At 38.0% G+C, this 21575-nt stretch overlaps 2 protein-coding genes across 4 annotated transcripts in view; one reads left to right on the forward strand and one right to left on the reverse strand.

Annotated features, from left to right (window-relative positions):
* Window positions 1-8574, forward strand: part of DEK (DEK proto-oncogene) — a 28652-nt gene extending 20078 nt beyond the window's left edge. Inside the window, exons 8-11 of the mRNA XM_019734274.2 lie at window positions 2615-2750; window positions 3087-3235; window positions 6548-6616; window positions 7061-8574. Of these exons, the coding sequence (XP_019589833.1) occupies window positions 2615-2750; window positions 3087-3235; window positions 6548-6616; window positions 7061-7072 (366 nt within the window). The 3' untranslated portion in view covers window positions 7073-8574. The remainder of the gene's footprint in view (window positions 1-2614; window positions 2751-3086; window positions 3236-6547; window positions 6617-7060) is intronic.
* Window positions 8575-8939: 365 nt separating this feature from the next.
* Window positions 8940-21575, reverse strand: part of KDM1B (lysine demethylase 1B) — a 48295-nt gene continuing 35659 nt past the window's right edge. For all 3 annotated transcript variants that reach the window (XM_019734270.2, XM_019734271.2, XM_019734273.2), the window contains 5 exons: window positions 18206-18322; window positions 17369-17494; window positions 16354-16476; window positions 14658-14810; window positions 8940-10848 (listed from right to left, as the gene is read on the reverse strand). In XM_019734270.2, coding sequence (XP_019589829.2) covers window positions 10765-10848; window positions 14658-14810; window positions 16354-16476; window positions 17369-17494; window positions 18206-18322 — 603 coding nt within the window. In that variant the 3' untranslated portion in view covers window positions 8940-10764. The remainder of the gene's footprint in view (window positions 10849-14657; window positions 14811-16353; window positions 16477-17368; window positions 17495-18205; window positions 18323-21575) is intronic.

A 21575-nucleotide genomic window follows, 5' to 3' on the forward strand; every position in this document is an offset into this window, starting at 1 on the left:
TTTGAAACCAGGCAACTTGTCTCCAAAGCCCTCATTCTTACCTATTATGCTGTATCCATAGTGCTTGTAACAGTACGTTTGCAGTTTTTTTGTTAATAGGCTAATTGTCCATTAAAAAAACTATAGAACACTGTCCCTTCTAAATGGTGATATTAAACATAGAAAGCATAGTTTTAATTTTTTTTAAGTGTTTTTCTAGGCTCCATCAGCTCCAAGTCAAGTTGTTTCAATCTATTGGAGGACGCAGCTCACAGTGGTCCACGGGGGGCTCGAACCAGCAACCTTGTGGTTAAGAGCACCGTGCTCTAACCAACTGAGCTAACCAGCTGCCCCAGTTCTTTATGTGTTTGTGCAAAGTAACATTTTATGGAGGTGGCTTGATTATCCTTTATTTATTACTGCAAATTTCAAACTATTACTACTCCCAACTTGGGAGGTTTTTAAATTGTGCCATAATATGTGTGCCTTTAAATATTTTAATGAGAACCTTATACTTGGGCCTTATAAGTTAAAATAAAAAAGGCTCTGGCAGTATTTTAATTATCTAATTTGATTGGGGATCAAGTAATGTTTATAAATAACATTTTTATCCCTTGTTTACCCTCTCCAACCCTTTCTGTAATGACTTAGTTTCTTGTAAAATATTTTAATGTCTTACAGGTCCAGATTTGACTAAAGAGTGATATATAACTGATTATTTTATTCTGTGTATTAAGTACATCAACAGAACGTATGAATTTTTAATATTCCCTTTCTAGTGTAGTGCTTATGAATTAGGTGGATGCTTAATAAACTTAAAACTTTGTTAGTCACAGAAAACTGTGATGAACCGTTGATACTTTTCCAGCAACCCCTCCCCCCACTATTTAAAACAGCTGAGAATTAGGAAATAAGTAAAAATGGCTTCTAAATAGCAAAACTCCATAGGTAAAGCTCATATACTTTGCTTTTAGAAGAAGCATGTCAGCCCCTTGACACCTCTTAAATACAATTTTTAGTAGCAGTTAAACTAGATAGGTTAGCTAGTTCCCAGCCAACAGTATATTATTGAGGTAATGCAGGGTGATACTAGGCTTGTATAAATCCAAGTATGTACAGTGAAGGCAGTGTAGCAAGAGGAGACACTAAAATCCAATGAACTGCCCTTAGAAATAGCCTAAGCCCACTTAACTTTTGGAACAGATGGGTCTGTACACTTTAATTTTTCTCAAGGGTAAATTCGACACAGTATCTTTTAAAAAAATGGTTGAATTATGATAATCAGAAATTGAATGTAAAACATTGGAGGAACAGTCTATTAAAAGTGAATTTGCAACGCATAGTTCTCTGAGTTCGCTTGTACTTTCCTCTCAAGTGTGTACTTTCCATTTTCCTTTTTCTTTTTTTTTTTTTGGTAAAGATTTTATTGGGGAAGGGGAACAGGACTTGATTGGGGAACAGTGTGTACTTCCAGGATTTTTTCCAAGTCAAGTTGTTATCCTTCCCATCATAGTTGTGGAGGCAGTTCAGCTCCGGGTCCAGTTGCCAATCTTAGTTATAGGGGGCGCAGCCCACCATCCATTGTGGAAGTCAAACTGACAACCTTATGGTTGAAAAGATGCACTCCAACTGTGCCATCTGGGAGCTCAGCGGCAGCTCAGCTCAAGGTGCCATGTTCAATCTTAGTTGCAGGGGGCGCTGCCCACCATCCCTTGCGTGGGTCGAGGAATCGAACTGGCAACCTTGTAGTTGAGAGCACGGAGCTCCAACCGCCTGAGCCACCTGGCCGGCCCCTGTATTTTGCATTTTCAGTAAATCACTTTGGCTTTTCTGGGGGGGGAAAAAGTGGATTTGTATTTTTGCTGTACAAAGGTGAGATTTTTAAGACATCTTGGGATATTTGCTTATTAGGATGCTTTTACCTTTATAAATTGTTAATTAAATGAATTAATGTTTCCTAATTTCATAGACCCTGGTTGAGACAAAGTAACTAGAAACTAATTTTGCTGTTTTAATCTGTCCATATGTTATGTTCCTTGCTTTTGTTTTATCAGCTATGAGTTAGTATTTCAGAGAACTGGTTCTGGAGTCAGATCTATTTGAATCTCAGTTTATTTTATTAGTTATTTGACTGGACAAAACCTCTCTAAACATTAGTTTCCTCATATGTTCATAAATAGTTATTGAGCAATACTGTGCACCATACACTGTTTTAGGAGTGAGGAATACCATCAGTGAACACAAGTGTCCAAAAAAATCCGTCCTTATGGAATTTACCTACTAGGTGTAAGAGACTGACAGTAAATAACAGAATATTTATACCTGTACCTACATTAAGAGTTTTTCAAGATTAAGTGAGGTAATGTATATAATGTTTTCTGTCTAATGTGGAATAAATGTGGGCATCTATTATTTTTAGTGTTTGATTCTTGATTTCACATGACTAATCTTGTGTTGGCATAAAATTAAGTTTGTTGAGCATATTCATCTCAAATTGATAATTAGTAATACCTTTTTATTAGTGATATTGAATACATTACTTTTTTCTCTAATCTTGTTGAGGGGTGTAGAGGGAGGAGTAGAGAGATGGCAGTTAATCTCATCAGTGTATGTACTTTCCTTTCCTTTACAACAGCCACCAAAAAAGACATCTAAAAGAGAAAAACCTAAACAGAAAGCCACTTCTAAAAGTAAAAAATCTGTAAAGAGTGCTAATGTAAAGAAAGCAGATAGCAGCACCACCAAGAAGAATCAAAACAGTTCAAAAAAAGGTATGTTGGAAATTACACATTTTCAGCAATTTAAAGATATAACTTAGATTCTGTAAGTTTTCAAGTGTATAGAAAATAGGTAAACTGCACAGGACATTGGAAATAAAGTAGTATACTAGTTTTTTATAGTTTATAATTTTCCAAAATTGACAAAAATTCAATGATGTTTTATAGGTAACTTATAGTGGTGATTTATAATTTGTTTTTTAGATCTACTACCCCTTTGAGAATCTGATGAATGCTTATAGAATTCTTCCCAATCTGTCTTGAATGCTAATTTACTTCGCTATGTAAGAAAATTTTTTATTCTCATGTAATAAAATATCTTACTTTTAGAAAGTGAATCTGAGGATAGTTCAGATGATGAACCTTTAATTAAAAAATTGAAGAAACCTCCTACAGATGAAGAGTTAAAGGAAACAGTAAAGAAATTATTGGCCAGTGCTAACTTGGAGGAAGTTACAATGAAGCAGATTTGTAAAAAGGTAATTGGACAGATGCTTAGATCCTTTTGCTTTTATTTGAAAATTTCTTTCACCCATCCCTCAATTTGAAGCCAGATTCTTATATGCATTCATTTATTGAACACATATATACTTACTGAGCTACTATATGTCAAGTACTCTTACAGGTGCTGGGAACCATGTTAAATAAAATAGTCAAAGCCTCTGCCCTTTGGAGCCATTTCATAAATAACATTGAATGTATACAGTGAATAAAGTGACACATGCCAAACTACATAGGAAACATTCTTTTCCTGATCTAGAAATTGTTTTTATTTATTCATCTGTGATTGTGTTAGTTTAAAAAAGCAGAATCTCATGGACCACCTCATTTTTAGTGTTACTATAATAAATGAGATGTTATAGATTAGGGTCTTAGCTCAAACTTTTGTAAAGTTCTAATACTTCTTGGAAATAAAATGATCTAGTCTTGAATATGGTTCCGTAGAGATTCCATACCCTACATTAATACTGGGAGATTTTAAAATCCAGTCTCTCATGGTAAAACGAAATTAAAATTTGAAATGTACCAAAGGTAAAATGTTCTATACTTTTTAAAGACATTAACTATTGTTTTATTTATTCACTCAGCCCTCACTGAGCCTCTACTACATGTCAGGCCTTAGGATAGATGTTAGAGGTAGAGCTGGAGAAGCCATTACTTGGGATTAGGGGGCTTACAGTCCAGTGGGGTTGATAAAAAGACAACTGTTCCAGTAATTAGAGTATAATGTGTGAGGACAGAAGAGTGTAATAGAGGGAAGGCCAGAGGTGCTGTAAAAGCCAAGAGAGGAGACATTTACAAGGGTTAGTGCCAATTAAGAAAAGGCAATCAACTTAACATGGGACAATGGCTATGGAAAGGCAGTTCACAGAAAAAAAATTGACCTGTAAACATGAAAACACACTTAAAAACACTACAAATGAGGAAGATGGAAATTAAAAGGGGATAGTTTTGCTTAGTAGCTAGACAAAATCTTTATAAAGAATAACGGTTTTCATGGTTGGCAAGGATATAGGGAAACCTCTCATGCGGTAATAACTTAGAATTTAAATTGCAGATATCATTAACCTAGTAATTCTATTTCTAGGTCTCTATCCTAAAGACATAATTACATCTGCACAAAATGATTTATAGTAATATTTAGCATGTCTGTAATTTTGAAAAATCAGATACCTGACCACTGTACTGTACATCTGAAGCTGAAGATGAATAATATTGAACGTCAACTATAATATACATGTAGTCACAGGATGTGGAGTATACAGCATAGGGAATAGAGTCGATGGAATTTCAACAGCTATATACGATGTCAGAGGGGTAGTAAATTGGGGGAGGGGGATTATCACTTTGTGAGGGGTAAATGTCTAACTATTATATTGTTTTTGTACACCTGAAACTAATAAAAAAGAAAAACCAGAAAGCACCTAAATGGCCATCAATAGGGAAATCATTAAACTGGTACATCCATATTTTTGGAATATTATGTAGCAGTTCAAAAGAACATGGAAAAACCTTCCAGGTGTTGTCAAAAATTTAAAACATAGACTATTACCTCATTTATGTAAATACAGAAAAACTATTGCTGATGATAATTTATGCACTTATACATCAACTCATTTTTTAAGGTCTAGAGGAATACAGCAAATTGATACCTGGTTTCCTCTGAGAGGAGAGGAATGAGCGCAGAGTGGAGGGGAAATTGAAGGGAGACTAGTTCTGTCCCTTTGAATGGTTTTGTGAATACATTTATATAATTTTTAAAAGGGATTATTAATGTGGAGGTATCAGGTGAGGAGGACTTAAGGGATTTTTTGGACTCAGCAATTAGGAGATAATTGTGCGCATATGAGCCGTTTTGAGGGGCAATAAATGCAAGGATTATTTACTCTTGGATTGAGAATTAAGTGAGGAAAGTGAATGAATTAAAGCTTCTCTTTGAAGCAGCATGCTTTTAGAAGGGAAATAATAGTTAGATGGAGAAGTGAATACAAGTTGATAAAAATTTTTAAGGTCGAGAGAAAGCGCAAGCATGTGTTAGGCTAAGGGACAGTGCTGGGAAAGAAGCATAAGCTGAAGATCCTGGAAGATTGAGGGCTGGCTCTCTGCAGAGGTAAAGGAAAGGGAATGTTGATGAATCCAGATACAAATAAACTAGAGGGAAAGGTATGTCAGAAAGTTGAAGGAATTCATCATAATGATTTCTTGGCTGACAGCGGGAGTGTGGGACACTTGAGTAAGGGGATGAAATTGCCATTGACAGGAATGGAAAGACCTGATTAGAGATACTTGGGATTGCTGGGGAGGCTTTGACATTGAATGTCATGAACTTAAATGGGACCAGTCTTTTCAGAGTTGTTACACTTTCCCACAGCAATCTTTCCTGTGGACGTAACCATAGAAAAGTTGGTAGTTAGACCAATTCAGGTTTGGAGTTTCGTAGAGAACAAGAGGCAAACAATTAGTCAATGTAAATGACTGACTATATTTGCAGGGGTTGGCAAACTACAGCCTGTGGGCCAGATCCATCTTACTACCTGTTTTTGTAAATAATTTTTATTGTAACACAGCCATACCCATTCATTGACGTATTGTCTGTGGCAGGTTTCATGTTATAGTTGCATACATAGTTCAGTAGTGGTGACAGAAACAGTCACTGTAAAAGCTGAAACCATTTACTAATGTGGTCTGCCAGAGAAAGTTTGCTAATCTTGAACTACACTGCAGAAGGGACGCCAGCAGGGTGCATATGGTGTCAGGACTAGAAGTGTTTGTGAAATCAGGCAGCAGGTATCAAGTTGACAAAAGAGTGGGAAAGTCAGAGTAAGATTTTAGGAGTAGAGGACTCCTGAGACCAACTGGATGGCAGTGATTCAACTTCAGGGAGGGGATTGAGCAAAGAGTGGGGGCTGAAGTTTATTAGAGTTCAAGTTGAGGAATCATAAGTAGTGTTGGATGATGTAAAAAGAAAGAGGATAGCTCTAAAAAATATCTGACAGATAACAAAGAACTTAGTTCATTTAACTAAGATCTTTTTAGATGTTTTCCTCACCCATGTTAATTCAGCTGATATTCCCAGTTTTAAACACAGAATGTTTGCATGCTAGTTTATTCTCTGCTTTATATACAGTATTATTAAACTACTCATTTGCAATAGAATTTTCTGGTGAACCAGAGTACTGTTAGAACGTACATGCAGCTATTTGTACATACATGCATTTCTTTTTCAACCAAAGATAAAAGTGTTACTTGATTTTTAAATCTTTTAACATTGTTTTTCCTTTTCACTACAGGTATATGAAAATTATCCTGCTTATGATTTAACTGAAAGAAAGGGTTTCATAAAAACGACTGTTAAAGAGGTAAATATATCCATCCACCTTTTCCAATTTTGATCATTTTTGACATATAAGACAAGTGTGTATCAGATACCGCATATTCTCAAACTACATGACTAAATGTCACATTTGATCCTCCAGTTTCCTTAAAATACATCTTTTCATTCCCATTTTAGAGCTTAATAATAAAGCCTGAACATTAGTGGCAAAATCTGACCTCAGATGAAGAGATGTGGGCTCACAGTCTACATGGGTAGTTGAGCATCTCAGAGGTGCTTATACCCACTACTTGAGCACATGTTTCTGTCTCCCAGACAAAGGCAGGAGAAAATCAATAGTAGCTATAATTTATATCGATCCCAACTGATTTCCCAAGGTCTCAAATTTAAAATTAAAAGGTCTTTTGACTTATGTGTATTTAATACTGTATGTTGGGTATGGGAAAATAATGTTTCTCTTCTATTACAGCTCATTTCTTGAAGACAGAGACAGATGACTTGTTCCATGGACTTAAAGATCTGATTTATACCATTATACCAGCAAAGAGAATGTATTTCTTTTTCTAAATCCTTGCAAGCATTGTTGATAGAACATACTGCTAACTTTTTTATCTTGAGTGTTAACGTATATTTGAGTTTGCCATTTTAAATTGCATTTCTATGCAGTTTTTAGTTTAAAATTTTGCATGGCAGTAATTGTTCCTTGCTTTTATAGTTGTATTTTGTACATTTTGGATTTCTTTATATAAGATCATAGATTCTTGAACTGTTGTAGTGTTTAGTGCACTTACTAGCTTAAGGCATACTTTTAATCAAGTAGAACAGAAACTATTATGACTGGCATTTATACATGCAGAGACTATTGCAGTATTTAGTATATAAAATATTTTGAATACACATCTCTGTCAGTGTAAAAACTCAGTGATTGTGTGTTCATCATATGAATAATATACAAGCTTCAGCTGTCCGGATGACTAAATTGGAACTTTTCTCCTGCATGTGTATATGTCAAATTGTCAGCATGACAAAGTGACAGATGTTATTTTTGTATTTAAAAAAAAAAAAAAATTGTTGTATATAAAGTTTTTAAATTTCTTTTGTGCAGATCAATTTTTAAACTCATAGGTAGGTATCTTTACAGTTATAAACTATGAAGTGTCAGTGTTCAGCCAGATGGTATCACGGAGCAGTGAAAGTCAGAATTCAGTGAAAACACTGAAGGAACAGATAGTTCTCTGCTTTGCCTTGAAAGTGTCATCAATTTGTAGATTTAGTGTTAACTCTGCAAGTGTCTTATAGATACATTTTATATTAAGGATAGACTAAAAGCAACACATCAAAACTTCAGGATTTTGCAGAAGAGTAGGATTATGTACATTTGGCTTATAATAAATGACTGATTTTTATTTACTGCTTTTGCCCATATAAAATGCTGATATTTATGGGGAACCTGGCCATCTTTACAATTATGACAAAGTACCAGGAGCAATGCCAGAAGATAATGTGTAGGCAATAGTGGGTATCTCTGACAAAGTATTTCTCAAAAGTGGTAACAGACTTATTTTTAACATTAAAGAAATTTAATGTATTGTGGAATTAGAGCTATTGGGTTTTAAGTTTTGACTAGTCAGGATTCTAGGTGATCAACATATGGACCACCCCTGAATGAGACTCTTTTAAATTGACTGTCTTAATCAGTTTTATTAAATAATCTCAGAATTTTAAAGTAAACCATGCTGCTTATGAGAGAATTAGGCCTTTGATAAACCAGCTGAGTGTTTAAAATAAAAATCTTTGCATCATAGAACAAAAATATGTTGATTATTAACAGGGATTTTCAGTTTTGACTTGTTTCTTGATAAAGACATTAGAGACTACAAATGAATGGAATAAACTAAATGAGACCTAAGAATTGGCCTTTGATTTTAAATACTTAATTTGTTCTTATAAACCCTGTCAATAAAAATAAATCAGTGCTCTTGTTGCTTCTGTTTGATGTCTTAACTTACAGGTTTCTATAGCATTTTCCCTTTATGTGAGGATTTCAGAACAGTTTTTAAATTTATTTAGCCCCATAGCCTATATAATTTGGAGAGTTCAGTGATAGCTGACCACTTTCAGTTTGAGTTAAGTACACGACAAAGAAATCGCCTGGGAAAACTAGAAGTGATCTCACAAAAGTAAGTTGATCAAGGTCAACAATTGTTTATGACTCTTTATTTGAAAGGGAATAGGGTAATGCCTGTGACCTGAAAGGTCTAAAGGGTTTGGAGGTGAGGGGATTGAGTTGGTGTGTGTGAAGTTTGTGATGAAGATGTATTAAGAGTGTTCATCACTACAATACAGTGTATTTGCAAAACAAGTCTAGTTTTTATTAAGTAGTTGTACACAACCAGCTTTTGACAATCTGCAGTTAAAACACTGTATATTCACTGCTACTCAATTACAAAATCTTCAGAACAATGAAAAAATATTCAAAGTAACTCAAGAATAAAAGAAAAGTACCGTGGTTCCTTGAACAAAATGTCAGATGTAGTCACTTGAGACAGGAAGTGAGGATTTTCTTTTAAATACACATTTACCATACTTTAAGTAGGTTTTTCTTTAGTTTGTAGCACAAGTTTAAGTGCCCAGGACCAACGTAATAATTTATTGTGAACCATTTTAAACTAAATATTTTGCATTTATCACTTAACACATGCTATTCTTGAAACGTTTCAATACGTAACACTTGAAAGCAGAATACTTCCCAATCAGTACCAATGAGTCTCATCAGATAGCCTATACGTAAATATCATTTTCCTGTCTTAACTTTGAAACATACTGTATTTCTCTTGTATTTGTATCACACTTTGATGGGGAGGGAGGTGTGTCATTCTTCGCATATGATGCTTTCTACTTATAAGCTGACTTTAAATTTTAAAAATACCTAATATTTTGAAAAGTGGCTTTAAAGTTATTTTTGAGTCCCTTTTGTAAGCAGACCAATATCACTGAAAATATTGTTCAAAAACTTTAAAACAAAAGCATTTAAGTTAACCATATTTCTAACCTGTACACTGAAATTTCTTGGCAAGATAAGCATCCTGAAGACCCTGAAACCAATGTGTATTTTAAATGACATTTTTTGGCCATGAGTGAAAAAAGTATTTGCCGTGTTCTCAGGCTCTTACAATATGGCTTGTAAAATGCGTCATATTTACCAGGCTATCATTTTTCTGCAGTTTTCCAGTGGACCTGCCTATGGAATACTGAAAACAATTTGTAAAAAATATCCCTATAGATTGAATCAGTTATTTTAAAAAGAGGCAATGGGAAGAGGCTTTTATTAAATTACTCTGACAAGATATTTTTGCTAGTGGTTGCCAAAATTAAGGCTATTTAAAGTGTGCCATCTGCCCAAATTTGGCTCTAAGAAAAATAACCATATTCTATGTCTAAAGTATGAAGACCACACATCTACCCCATTTTCAATGATACAAAACTGTTCTGTTTAAGAAACTTAAAATTTTGCTGTTTTGCCAATGAGTGCACAAATCTAAAATATTTTATCACAAAAGATACCTGAATTTAAATTTCTTTTGAACATCCAATGGGAAGAAATGTATAATATAAAAGTCTAGAAGCTTCATTTACCTTTGAAGAGTTTGTGCTGTACCCCAAAAGGAAAGAGTTCTATCTAAATTTTAAGTAAAAGCACAATATTGAAGCTACATAAAAGTCTTAAGGCTCATTGGCAAAGATAGTGATCAATTGTCATAGAAGAAAAAAACATGGCTTGATCTGTTTTTTTTAATTCTGCTTGATTGACTTGGTTTCTCAGTGTGGGAAAACTCAGCCAAATAAGTCAAATTTAAAGGGAATCTCTAATCATGGAAGAATCATATCCAAGGTTTTAGTTTAAGGTTATATTCTGCCTTATTCTGAAATCCAGAAGATTTAGCACTAGTCAGACTTGTGAAAAATGCAATTAAATATATAAGTGCTTATAAAATGACTTGGGGTCAGTGCTTTCAGAGTGCTGACATGGGTTTACATTATCAAACCACCTTAGAAACGTTTCGGTTTTGCTATCCAGAGGGTTTTGTTTGGTTTCATGAAAGTGAGGTTTAACGTGTTTCAAACTTTACCCACTTGGGGTACAGAAGAAGGCTGGATCCAGACAAATTCTATTTAAAATGCTGCAATCTTGCTTGCTTCTCGAACACCACTCAAATATGCCCCTGTCACAGTTTGTGGAAAATGCCTATTTGTTGCCTGTAAAAAAATAATTGCGTAATTTGAGATCATGTGTAAGGAAATTCAGGTGATAATCAAAAGGTAATACAAGCTTATACTTTCTCTGATCCTCCTAAAATAAAGACTGGTGCGCCTCCTGCGTGCTCATTAACAGTACTCCCCCATCACAGCACTTGACCTTATGTGGTTACTCACCATGCTGTGCCAAATGCATTCTACAGTATGTTCAGCACTCCTGTGAATACTGTGTGGTATTCACTAAGATACTTACACATGCCAGGTACTGGAATTAAGAACTATGACAGTGCCTCATCACAAGTAACCTAGCTATTAAATTAGCGGTACGTGAAACAAGCAGAAAAGGTGAATCAGTTAATCCATGGTTGGAGTTTTTCTAGATGAGTAGAACAAAAAGGCCAGTTCAACAGGAAGGGAAAAGTCCAAAGGCTGAGGAATGTCACTGGGAGAACCACTTTCCAGGGGGTTGTAGTGGGGAACAGACTAAGCAAACCCAGAAGGACAGGAAAGTAGCTGAAATGGAGTGAGCAGGTCATAGAAAATGGACAAGAAACAGATGAAGTTCCATCTGAACTACTTTAGGTTCCATGTCACCCTGATGGCTGGGGTGGAAGGGAAAACATCCAGGTTGACAAAGACTTCAGTAAATGGGGGAGGGATCCAGAGGTCAGCAGGAATACAATTACCGGGAGCGAGGGGGCAGAACGGAGAGTGACTTGATAGAAACCGCAAAGAAATGGGTTTTATAAGAAGGGGAGGTAACATCTGTATCAGAGCTGCAAAGGAAAGCAAAAAACATTCTGCACCTCATGAGGCCAGGGCACATGAGCCTAATACAGCCATCTCTCGGAAGCAGCTGACAGTTGTTGCCTGGCATGCAGCCATTATGCTCTGTTCCTACAATGTCGGCTCTTCACAGGCCAAGGAGTAATCAAAGAAAGCTGGTTTTTAAGTGACAGTCTTGTGACCATTCAAATATCATGAAGAGAGAAACACTATTTTAGATAAAGCTAGAAGACCTGTGTAATCCCAAACTATAGCGTACAAAGCATGAAAGCAGATGAACGAGTGCTGAGAATTCACTCTGCTAATCTTGCGGTTAGGGCAGGATGGGGTGATAACAAAAGCAAGCCATTTCACCCCAGATAATTCTTTAAATATCTCAGCCACTGGGGGCTTCAGGAACCACGGAGGCAGAGGATGTGCATAGGCAAAAACAGGATTAAAGACTGAAGAGTTTTGTCCTTCACCAGGTTCCCCACTCCTACTGCAACCCCAGGGGATGAGGGTAGGGGTGGGGTGAGGTACTAAACAGAATCTGGATTAAGTAAAGAAAGTCTTCATAACTAAGAGACTTCCAGCTCCCAGAATGCCAGGAGCTGAGCAGATGAGAGAAACTGTGTTCTAAGAAAAGAGCTATAGATACTGGTTTGGGGATCCAACCACTAGTTGATTAGTTTGCTGGAGCTTCAACTGGCTTTTTCAAAATGCGTCACTCAAAAAACAAAATTTTTTCCCCTTCTTCCACCTCCCTCCTCCCCACTCTGGTTCAAGCCCTGGTTTCTCACTCTAGTTGTATAGGACACAGCTCCCTGGCCCATGCTGGTATTAGGAGCCTTGTGCTCCCCCGGGCTGAGGCAGTCGGTTGACAATTGGTCGGCCGGCAACTCACCAGCCGCCGGCCACTCATGCTGGCCGGCCACTGGCGGCTCACGGAGGCACATGGTAGCCCACAGCAGCACTCAGCAGCCCCTGGCAGCCCAGCTCCAGGGAGAGCTGTTGTTCACAATCTTAGCTGTAGAGGGCACAGCTCACTGGCCCATGTGGGATTCAAACCCGTGACCTCAGTGTTAGGAGCGCGGTGCTCCAAACACCTGAGCCACCAGGCAGCCCCCCATTTTTTTTTAAATAAAAATGCCTGATTCAAATCAGAAGACAGTCAAGGATTGGCTATTTGGACAGGCAGAGGCTAAAAGAGACAAAATAGGAACCCTGAGGAGTCATGCAAGGAACAATTACAAAGCAAGGAGGCAGCTACCAAAAAGGAACAATCTGAGAACAAGAAACTGCTCATAAAATAAAAGCCGAATTTTTAAGTTAAAAGGTCGGAAGATAAATCTTCCCACCACAAAAGTAGAATAAAAAGTCAGAGATGAATAATAGCAAAGAAAAGAAAATTAGATAATATAAGAGTTCCAATATATGTAATAGAAGATCAGAAATAAGAAAAAAAAAAATGGGGAAAAATAATCAAGTAAAATCTAGGATTGAAAAACATGAGTTTCTAGATTTGAGGAAACAAAAAAAGGCATAGAAAGGATTACAAATCAAAACAGCAAAATATTTCTCAACAGAAGTAAGAATAAAGGCCACTTTTTTTAAAAGAATAAACACCCATTAGGATGGCTACTATCAAAAGACAAAAGAGTTACTGAGGATGTGAAGAAATTAGAGCCTTTGTGCACTGCTGGTGGGAAGGTAAACTGGTGCAACTGATACGGAAAACAGTGTACTGGTTCCTCAGAAACCTAAAAATAGAATGAATATATGATCCAGCAATGCCTCTTTGGGTAAATACCCCAAAGAATTGAAAAAGGGTTCTTGAAGAGATACTTGTATACCCATGGTCATAGCAACATTATTCAAAATAGCCAAAAGATGGAAGCAACTCAAGTGTCGGTGGATGGGTGAATGCATAAGCAAAATGTATATACACACAAGGGATCATTATTCAGCAATAAAAAGGAAGGAAATTCCAACACATGCAACAACACGGATGAACATTGAGGATATTCTGCTAAGTGAAATAAGGCAGTCACAAAACAACAAATATTGTATGATTCCACTTATATGGTGATATACCTACAACAAATCCATAGAGAAAGTGGTGGCTGCCAGGGAGGGTCTGGGGTGAAGGGGAAATGGGGAGTTGTTGAATGGGTACAGAGTTTCAGTTTTGCAGGCTGAAAACGTCCTGGAGATGGATGATGGTGATGGTTATACAACAATGTGAATGTATTTAATATTAGTTAACTGTACACTTAAATAGTTAAGATGGAAAATTTTGTTATATGTAGTTTACCACAATTAAAAAAATATTTACAAAGAAAGCAGAGAAGGATCTAGAAAATAAAAAGCCCCAACCCCGGAAAGTGGTGAGGAGGAGATGCTCCCAGGAAGACAGCTCTGCAGAAGTCCCAGAGGTCAACCAGGGCACTGCATCAGAGGGAGGAGGATGCTGGGGTGGGGGTGGGGGTGTTCAAAAAATGGATTAACATAGCAGCTCATAGGGATTTAACAGCAATTTAGAGATGACTGAGTGTGGGAAGGCTTAAGGCTTAAGCAGAGGTAGGAAAAGAATTAAACTAATGAGAAAAAGGGCCATTATGACTGTCAAGAAAACAGAAAGCTGTGTAAAAACAGAACCAATGAACACCTTGGCTCAGCAGTAAGCATTACCTAGCCACATACCATAACCACTGATACCAACTTAATTGTGAAATAACCACGGTTCGCAGAGACTAAAGGGGCTAAAGCTTTAACCTGATAGGAAGTCAGTAGATGATGTCTAACTTGTTAAATCAAAAGACACTAAATATTTTTAAACATGCAATAAATTCCAGAAAAAACAGCAGAGCGAGTTAAAAATGTTGCTGGGTTTGAGGAGGACATTGAGAGGGCATCTACTGTTTGTCGTCTTTAAGACTTAACAGTATTTGACACTATTCTTAAACTCTGGACATAAAGCACTCTAATTAAAAGAAAGTAATCAAAATAAAAGTAATTGTGTTTGCGATCATGGTACACACCTCGCCAGCAAAAAAGATGGTTCCTTGTATTTCTTCAGCAATGATATCATAGGCTTCACCGCTCCCACCTGTCTTCACAAAACTGTATGCCATCTGGATCCAGGGGTCTGTGCTCCACCGAGTGACAAAATACTTTGTAGGATCTGGGACTTCCTTTGTCAAGGGGAAGAAATCATAGAACAGGATCAAGAAGGACTTAGAGATGATGCAACCTCAAGTATGAATATACAGCCCTCCCTCCCGTTAGAAGGTGAGTTAATCCCTATGGCATTCTGAAACAGCAATTCTCAGTATGTTCCTCCCACCCCCACTTTCAATTCTACTCTGTATCTGTGCACCGTTCTCTACCTCCGGCCCCAACTCTGCACCCTCCCACCACGTGTATCTTTCACTTCTACTCTTGATCCTCTGCCAGATACACATTCCCTTACTTACCAAGGGCCATCACCACTGGTTAAGAGTTCGGGCATCCCCTTTCCTATCACCTGGCATGTGCTGGAGAGATGGTGGAAAAGGGGTCTCCAGACCAGAGTAGTAAGAAGGAAGGGTGGCGTTCTAGGACCTTAAGTTGGAATTCTCAACAGGTTTCTCCACAAAACACCTATCCAAGGATGTGTTTCACACTTGCTAAATTTCAAATGATTTGTAGGCTGGCCTCTCACAAGCTACCACCATGAAAAATATTTTTATAGAAACTACTAAGTTTAGAAGAACTAATATAAAAACGAATTTTTGGACCAAAACCCCAAGCTGGGGACTATTGTGGGATATAATCTTATCATGTAAAACAAGAACACCCCCTGGGTGCCTCTCTTTTTCTAATTCATGTAACTTTTGAGTCATTTCACATTTTCTACTTCTGCTTTTGTTTGAACAAAGCAGCAAAACAAAAAAATCTCCAGAAATTGAGAGATTTAGTAAATTGGCAAATAAAAAGTACCTTGAGCTCCTTGGAGAAAAGAAAGAAAAGAGATTAGCTGCATATGTGGCGTACAAGAAAATTCTGGACAATGTTCCTTTTAAAGGAAAGTTGTCGCCAAAGCCTGTTAGGGTTTGGGTAAATATAGAAGCTGGAAAATGCCGAGCCTTTTACATCCTTAGGAAAGAAAGGGTGTGTGCATGATGTGAGGAAAAAGGGAGGGAAGACAATAGTATAAGAGGAGGTATGGGGTACTGTTAACAGGCTGCATTTGTGTCCCCCTAAAACTCATGTGTTGAAGCTCTAACCCCCATTACTTTATAATCTGACTATCTGAACAAGGGCCTTTAATGTGGTGGTTGGGGTGGGCCTTAATCCAGTGGTGTTCTCAGAAGAGGAGATTACGACACAGAGAACAGAGAGGCAACTACGTGAGGACAACGCACAAGGCAGCCATCTGTACGCCAAGGAGAGAGGCCCTGAAGAAACGAAACCTGCTGACAATTTATCTTGGACTTCCAGCCTCCAGGATCGTCAAAAAATAAACTTCCACTGTGTAAACCACACTGGCTGTGGTACTTGTTGTGGCAGCCCTAGCAGACCACGCCAGGCACTTAGGTGGAAAGTTGATATTGGAAGAAAGCATCATGTGGCCCACTGCCTCCATCCCTTCATTCTCGGTAATGATGGCTTGCTTTGGGCTCCACCCACTCTGAAGAGCACACGAAGATAAGAAACAGCAGGTATGTCTTTCTCCTTTCAGAGGGCTGCTCTGACCTGCTCCTTGAACAGCTCCCGGAGCGTGGCCATGCACTGCTGCAGCACCTGCTTGTCATCCAGCTTCCTGATGGATGCCACCGCCTCCCCCGCAACCACCGACATCAACACGCTGTGTTTCTTCTGGAGATATGAAACGGAAAAGCAGTTGATACTTTGTGCTTTGGGTACAGAAGTCTCTAAATGCATGGTTCCAAATAGATCACCTCATTCTCCCAAATTAAATTTCCTACTGTCCCCTATCCCCATTTCAATCACCAGTCCATTTTCCTCACACACACTCATTTTTCATCTATACATTGTATCGTTCCCTGCTGAGAAAACTCAGGAAGCAGTGCAAATATCAAACTGCGGGTTCTCTTGGCTTTTCCCTTAGAGGAAACTTGTTTCAGAGGCAGAACAAGGTTGAGAATGGAAGTCTGTGGATAAAATAATAGAACTCTCTCAAATGGTAAAGAAAATTTGTCCTTGCAACCTTTTAAGATAAACTTCTTGGGGCAGAGAGAAAAAGAAACGACAGATTCTTGTGCATGACGACAGCATGACCACAGCTTTCAAGCCCCGGGATGCCCGCCCCTCTTCTTTGCTCTCCACCAATCACATCTACCAACAGAGACCTGCCCTCTCCTGGGCCAATCACATCCTACTCTTCAGCAGCTCTCCTGGAGGACCCTGGGAGAGTACTTCCATGGGAGAGTACTTCCAAGTACCACTCATGGCTATGCTGCCGCTAACTCTCCCCAAGAGGAACTCCCCTATCAGCCTGAAATAACAGTTTCCACACGGGACTAATTCATTTCCCAGGGAGCAACATTAGTACTTGGAGAAAATGGGCCAGATATTGGGGTTCCCATCCTACAGGAAAATGTCCCCGTCCAGTATCCTCCCAGAATATAAACATACATCCAGCGTCCATCATGTCCATTAGTTTTTGAGCTTGACGCATGAGTAATTACCACCACAAATTTTAAACTGAAATAAGAGAATTCAAACCACATTTCACCAAGGATTTTACCTGGGGATCCATGTCATAGAATACAGCAAAAAGCCCTCGCTTGCTGGCGCTAGGAGGAACGTGACCGAAAAAGTCAGCCCCTTGAACTTTACTGTCCCAAAATCTATAGGGAAATTGCAAGGCAATCTAGAAAGTGAGCAAAAGAAAGATGGTTAGGTGCTTCTTAAATCAAAAGTACAGCAATCTCTAAGGAGAAACCTATAGCTCAACTAAAACTATGTTCAAAAAAACAAACTTCAATATTTCCTTTCCATTCTCCCGCCCTCCTTTCTTCTCTCCGTGAGCATCTGGCCTTTTATGTCATTCAATCCTGTACTCCCACAGGTAATAGTGAGACCCACTGACAACCTCTAGGCTAATCTGAAAATGCAAAGCATTCCTGAGACATGGTCTGAAAGCTTATATCCATAAGGTACATTCTGACTCCTCAGAGTTCTGCCGGTATCTACCGCCAGTGTATCCACTGGCAGATTCTGCTAAAAGGGATTTTAAAGGTAGGGGAAGTAAAAGACATTCCTCATTGAGGCCAATTAATGGAGGGTGGACATGGAAAGCAGGGCAAAAAAAAAAAAAAAAGAACTTTATTTATAAACCAAGTTCAAATTTTGAATAAGATTCATCCTCCTAAAGTCAAAATTCAAGACCTCAGCCAGTTCTTCCTGTGTTTTCATAACATCCTTTTATATCCTGCATGAACAATTATTCAAATGAAAAGGAAATCTTCCGAATTTTATTTGGATTCAAAAATTACCCAATACTGCTCAAGGTCAGAAGCAAAGGCGCTCCTGTCATCGGACATTAATCTCTTTAGTTCTGAGGCTTAAGTAATCCAGTCACCTTTTCAATGATGCCTGCACCTAAGCTGTTGATAGCCTTCATCTTCTTGTCTGACAGAGGTGGATTGAACTGAATGGCACCTTTCTGCAGTAAGGCCAGTGGTACAGTGACTAACACCTGTGGGAAATAATGAACGGTTAACACACAAACAGCATTGAACCTAATACCACAACTACTCAGGGGGTACATTTCCAGGAAAATTTCAACACCTAAAGAACATTCCTTGGCATTGCAAATTGATGCAGCCACTATGGAAAACAATATGGAGGTTCCTCAAAAAATTAAAAATAGAACTACCTTATGACCCAGCAATTCCATTCCTGGGTATCTATCCAAAGAAACCCAAAACAATAATTTGAAAAAATATATGCACCCTGTGTTTACTGCAGCATTATTCACAATAGCCAAGATATGGAAACAACTGAAATGCCCATCAATAGACAACTGGATAAAGACATTGTGGTACATTTATACAATGGAGTATTACTCTGCCATAAAAAAGAATAAAATCTTACCATTTGCAATGACATGGATGGACCTAGAGGATATTATGCTAAGTGAAGTAAGTTAGACTGAGAAACACAAATACCATATGATCTCACTTATATGTCGAATGTAAACAACAGAATAAACAAACAAAACAGAATAGTCTCATAGATACAGAGAACAACTGATGGTTGCTAGATGGGATGGGGGTTAGGGGATGGAGGAGAAGGGGAAGGGATTAGACTACAATTTGTAGTTACTATTTTGTAACTACAAACTGGTAGTTACAAAATAGTCATGGGGATGTGAAATACAGTATGGCTAATACAATCAATAATGTTGTAAAGATTATGTAAGGTGTCAGATGGGTACTGGGCTTATCGGGGATCACTTCATAGATTATATAAATCCCTAACCACTGCACTGTCCACCTGAAACTAATGTAAAATAATACTGAATGTCAACTATAATTAAATACATATAGTCATGGGATGTAAAGTGCAAAATAGGGACTATAGTTAATGATATTGTAATAGCTCTGTACAATGTCAGATGGGTAGTAGACTTGGTGGGGTTATCATTTTGTGAGGGGTGTAAATATCTAATCATTATGTTGTTTTGTACACCTGAAACTAAGTTTTAAAAATTACAAAAAGATATGAGTTAAAATAAAAACAAAACAAAACAACAACAAAAATTCCTCTCTATTGTCAGTCATGGGTTGTCAACATCGCATGCTGTTATATTCCTAAGAACTGCACAAGTGGCCTAAACGAGCAAAAAGGTTTTGATGATTTACAATAACCCCAGATAAGAATAGTGAACAGACCCCAATCCTAAAACGCAGTGCTCTAAAAGGAAATGGACCTAAATATGGAGTCAGGAGAACTACATTTGTATAGTATTACTGACACTTTCTAATGTGTGGCCAAGGTAATAACCGCCCTCCTAACCTCAGATTGGGATAATGCTTAAAATGAAAACTCTTACAATATACATCAATATGCTTCACAAATGGTAAAGCCTCTCACCCACATTATAATCATGTAAAACCACATGAAATTTCTTTTTAAGGAGGAAGCAATTTATTTCAGGGTCTCAAATGGTTCACAGAATTATTTAATTAAGAGATGAAGTAACAGACGCTAACAGAGCCTTCAGGACTGACTCTCAACGTCACATCACAGAACCAGGCCTCTAAGAAACCCACTGTCGCTCCATACAATCAGCAGGACGCCACCACTGCCACAATCAGGAGCCATTACTACTGCTACCAGCTCCACATGATCATGCCCCTTATAGAACAACCTGTACCAGCAAAATGGGGTCCTTATGCCTCTTGACTCCCTTACCGTTAATGAGTGGACCCTGCGACCCTGTTCCTGCTGCAGAAGAACCCAACACCTTGAGACCATTAAGCTTGTCAGCAGAGGCAGCAGAAGCGAAGCAAAAGCTGTACCATACCTTCTAAATCATGAAAGTGCGCCTGAGTAGCTGAATCATTTCTCATTTAGAATCTCAGCTACACGGGAGTCTGGAAAGGGGTGCGTGTATGTATGTGTTTACTTTGCGTCATCTACAGTGCAGGATAACACAGCAGGATCGAGTGAATGGAGCTGAATGCCAAGTACCGTATCTACCATGGCCCTCATCAAAGATTTAGTGTATTTGGCTGGAACCCCAACTCCAGAATCACAGGAAGTTCAGAGTTCTTCCTGGGATTTGGTCGCTATTTTCTGTCAGAAGAAAATCAGAAAATCTTATAAAGTAAAAAACATGTTCTCTACCCTCCATCTGGTTATAGATAATAGCTATCATGAAACTAAAGCAAAAAACAAAAAACCAATTTCTCTCTTGGATATATAAATAAAAACTGCAATTCTGTAAGATCTAGAGGTTTCCTTAACAACAAAAAGGCTCTCAAAAGCACATGAACTTAGGTAAACAAATAGGCACCAGATATAAAAACACCCCGGTAAAGAACTAAAGCTAGATCTCAGTGGAAACAGTCTAGATTGAGTTACAGTTTGTCAAATGTTTACCGATATATCCTGTTGGGCTGAAAATCTTTCACTTATAAGCTGGGGAAACTTCCAGGTCAAACTGTGTGATGTGTGCTGACAGTCATAAAAATAAAAATATTTGCTTCAAACATTCAGAGCAGGCTTTGAAACACAGCCTAAAGCTGTGTCCTAATATCCCTGGAGAGCCAGAGTAGAAAGAAGAGCAAACAGGCCTGGTCAGGGTCAGCAGAGGGTAACTCAGCAGGGTGAAGCTAACTAGTGTGTTGTCGCAAAATACCTGAGGTTGAGCCACTGGCCAACTTGCAATTTTAAAGAGGGATTTAAAAAAAAAAATTTACCATTAGGAAGAATTTTAGTTATTAGCCTGATTCTCATCTTGGGGTTCGCAGATAACGACACTGTTACTCAGTGTTTTCCACTCTGGCTGTGTGCTGGAATCACTTGGGAAGCGTTCCATACATGGTGAGACCAATTCAGTGAGAATCCCTGCGGGTGAGGTTTTGTAACTTTTAAGTACCTTCCAGGTGATTCTAATGTGCAGCCAGGACTGGGAAACACTACTAGCTCCAAGTCTATAGTACTGCTACTAATTACACAGTGAGTTAATGGCAGGAATAGCATGAGAACCCAGCTCCTGGACTCATACAAATGTCTTTCCCATTTGACATTCAATCCTTTATTCCTGTATGAATATCAAGGACTGTGCATAACTTTTAGATAATCGAAATGTATAAAACATAGCCAGCCTAGGAACTAGTAATAGTTCGTCAATTATACTTTTTAGTTATCACTTCAGACATAACTAAATTTAAATAAACTTATGGGGTTTATTAATCTCCCTTCACCCCAAGTAAGCACGT

Source organism: Rhinolophus sinicus, linkage group LG06 (assembly GCF_036562045.2).
Source record: "Rhinolophus sinicus isolate RSC01 linkage group LG06, ASM3656204v1, whole genome shotgun sequence".
Lineage (NCBI taxonomy): Eukaryota > Metazoa > Chordata > Mammalia > Chiroptera > Rhinolophidae > Rhinolophus > Rhinolophus sinicus.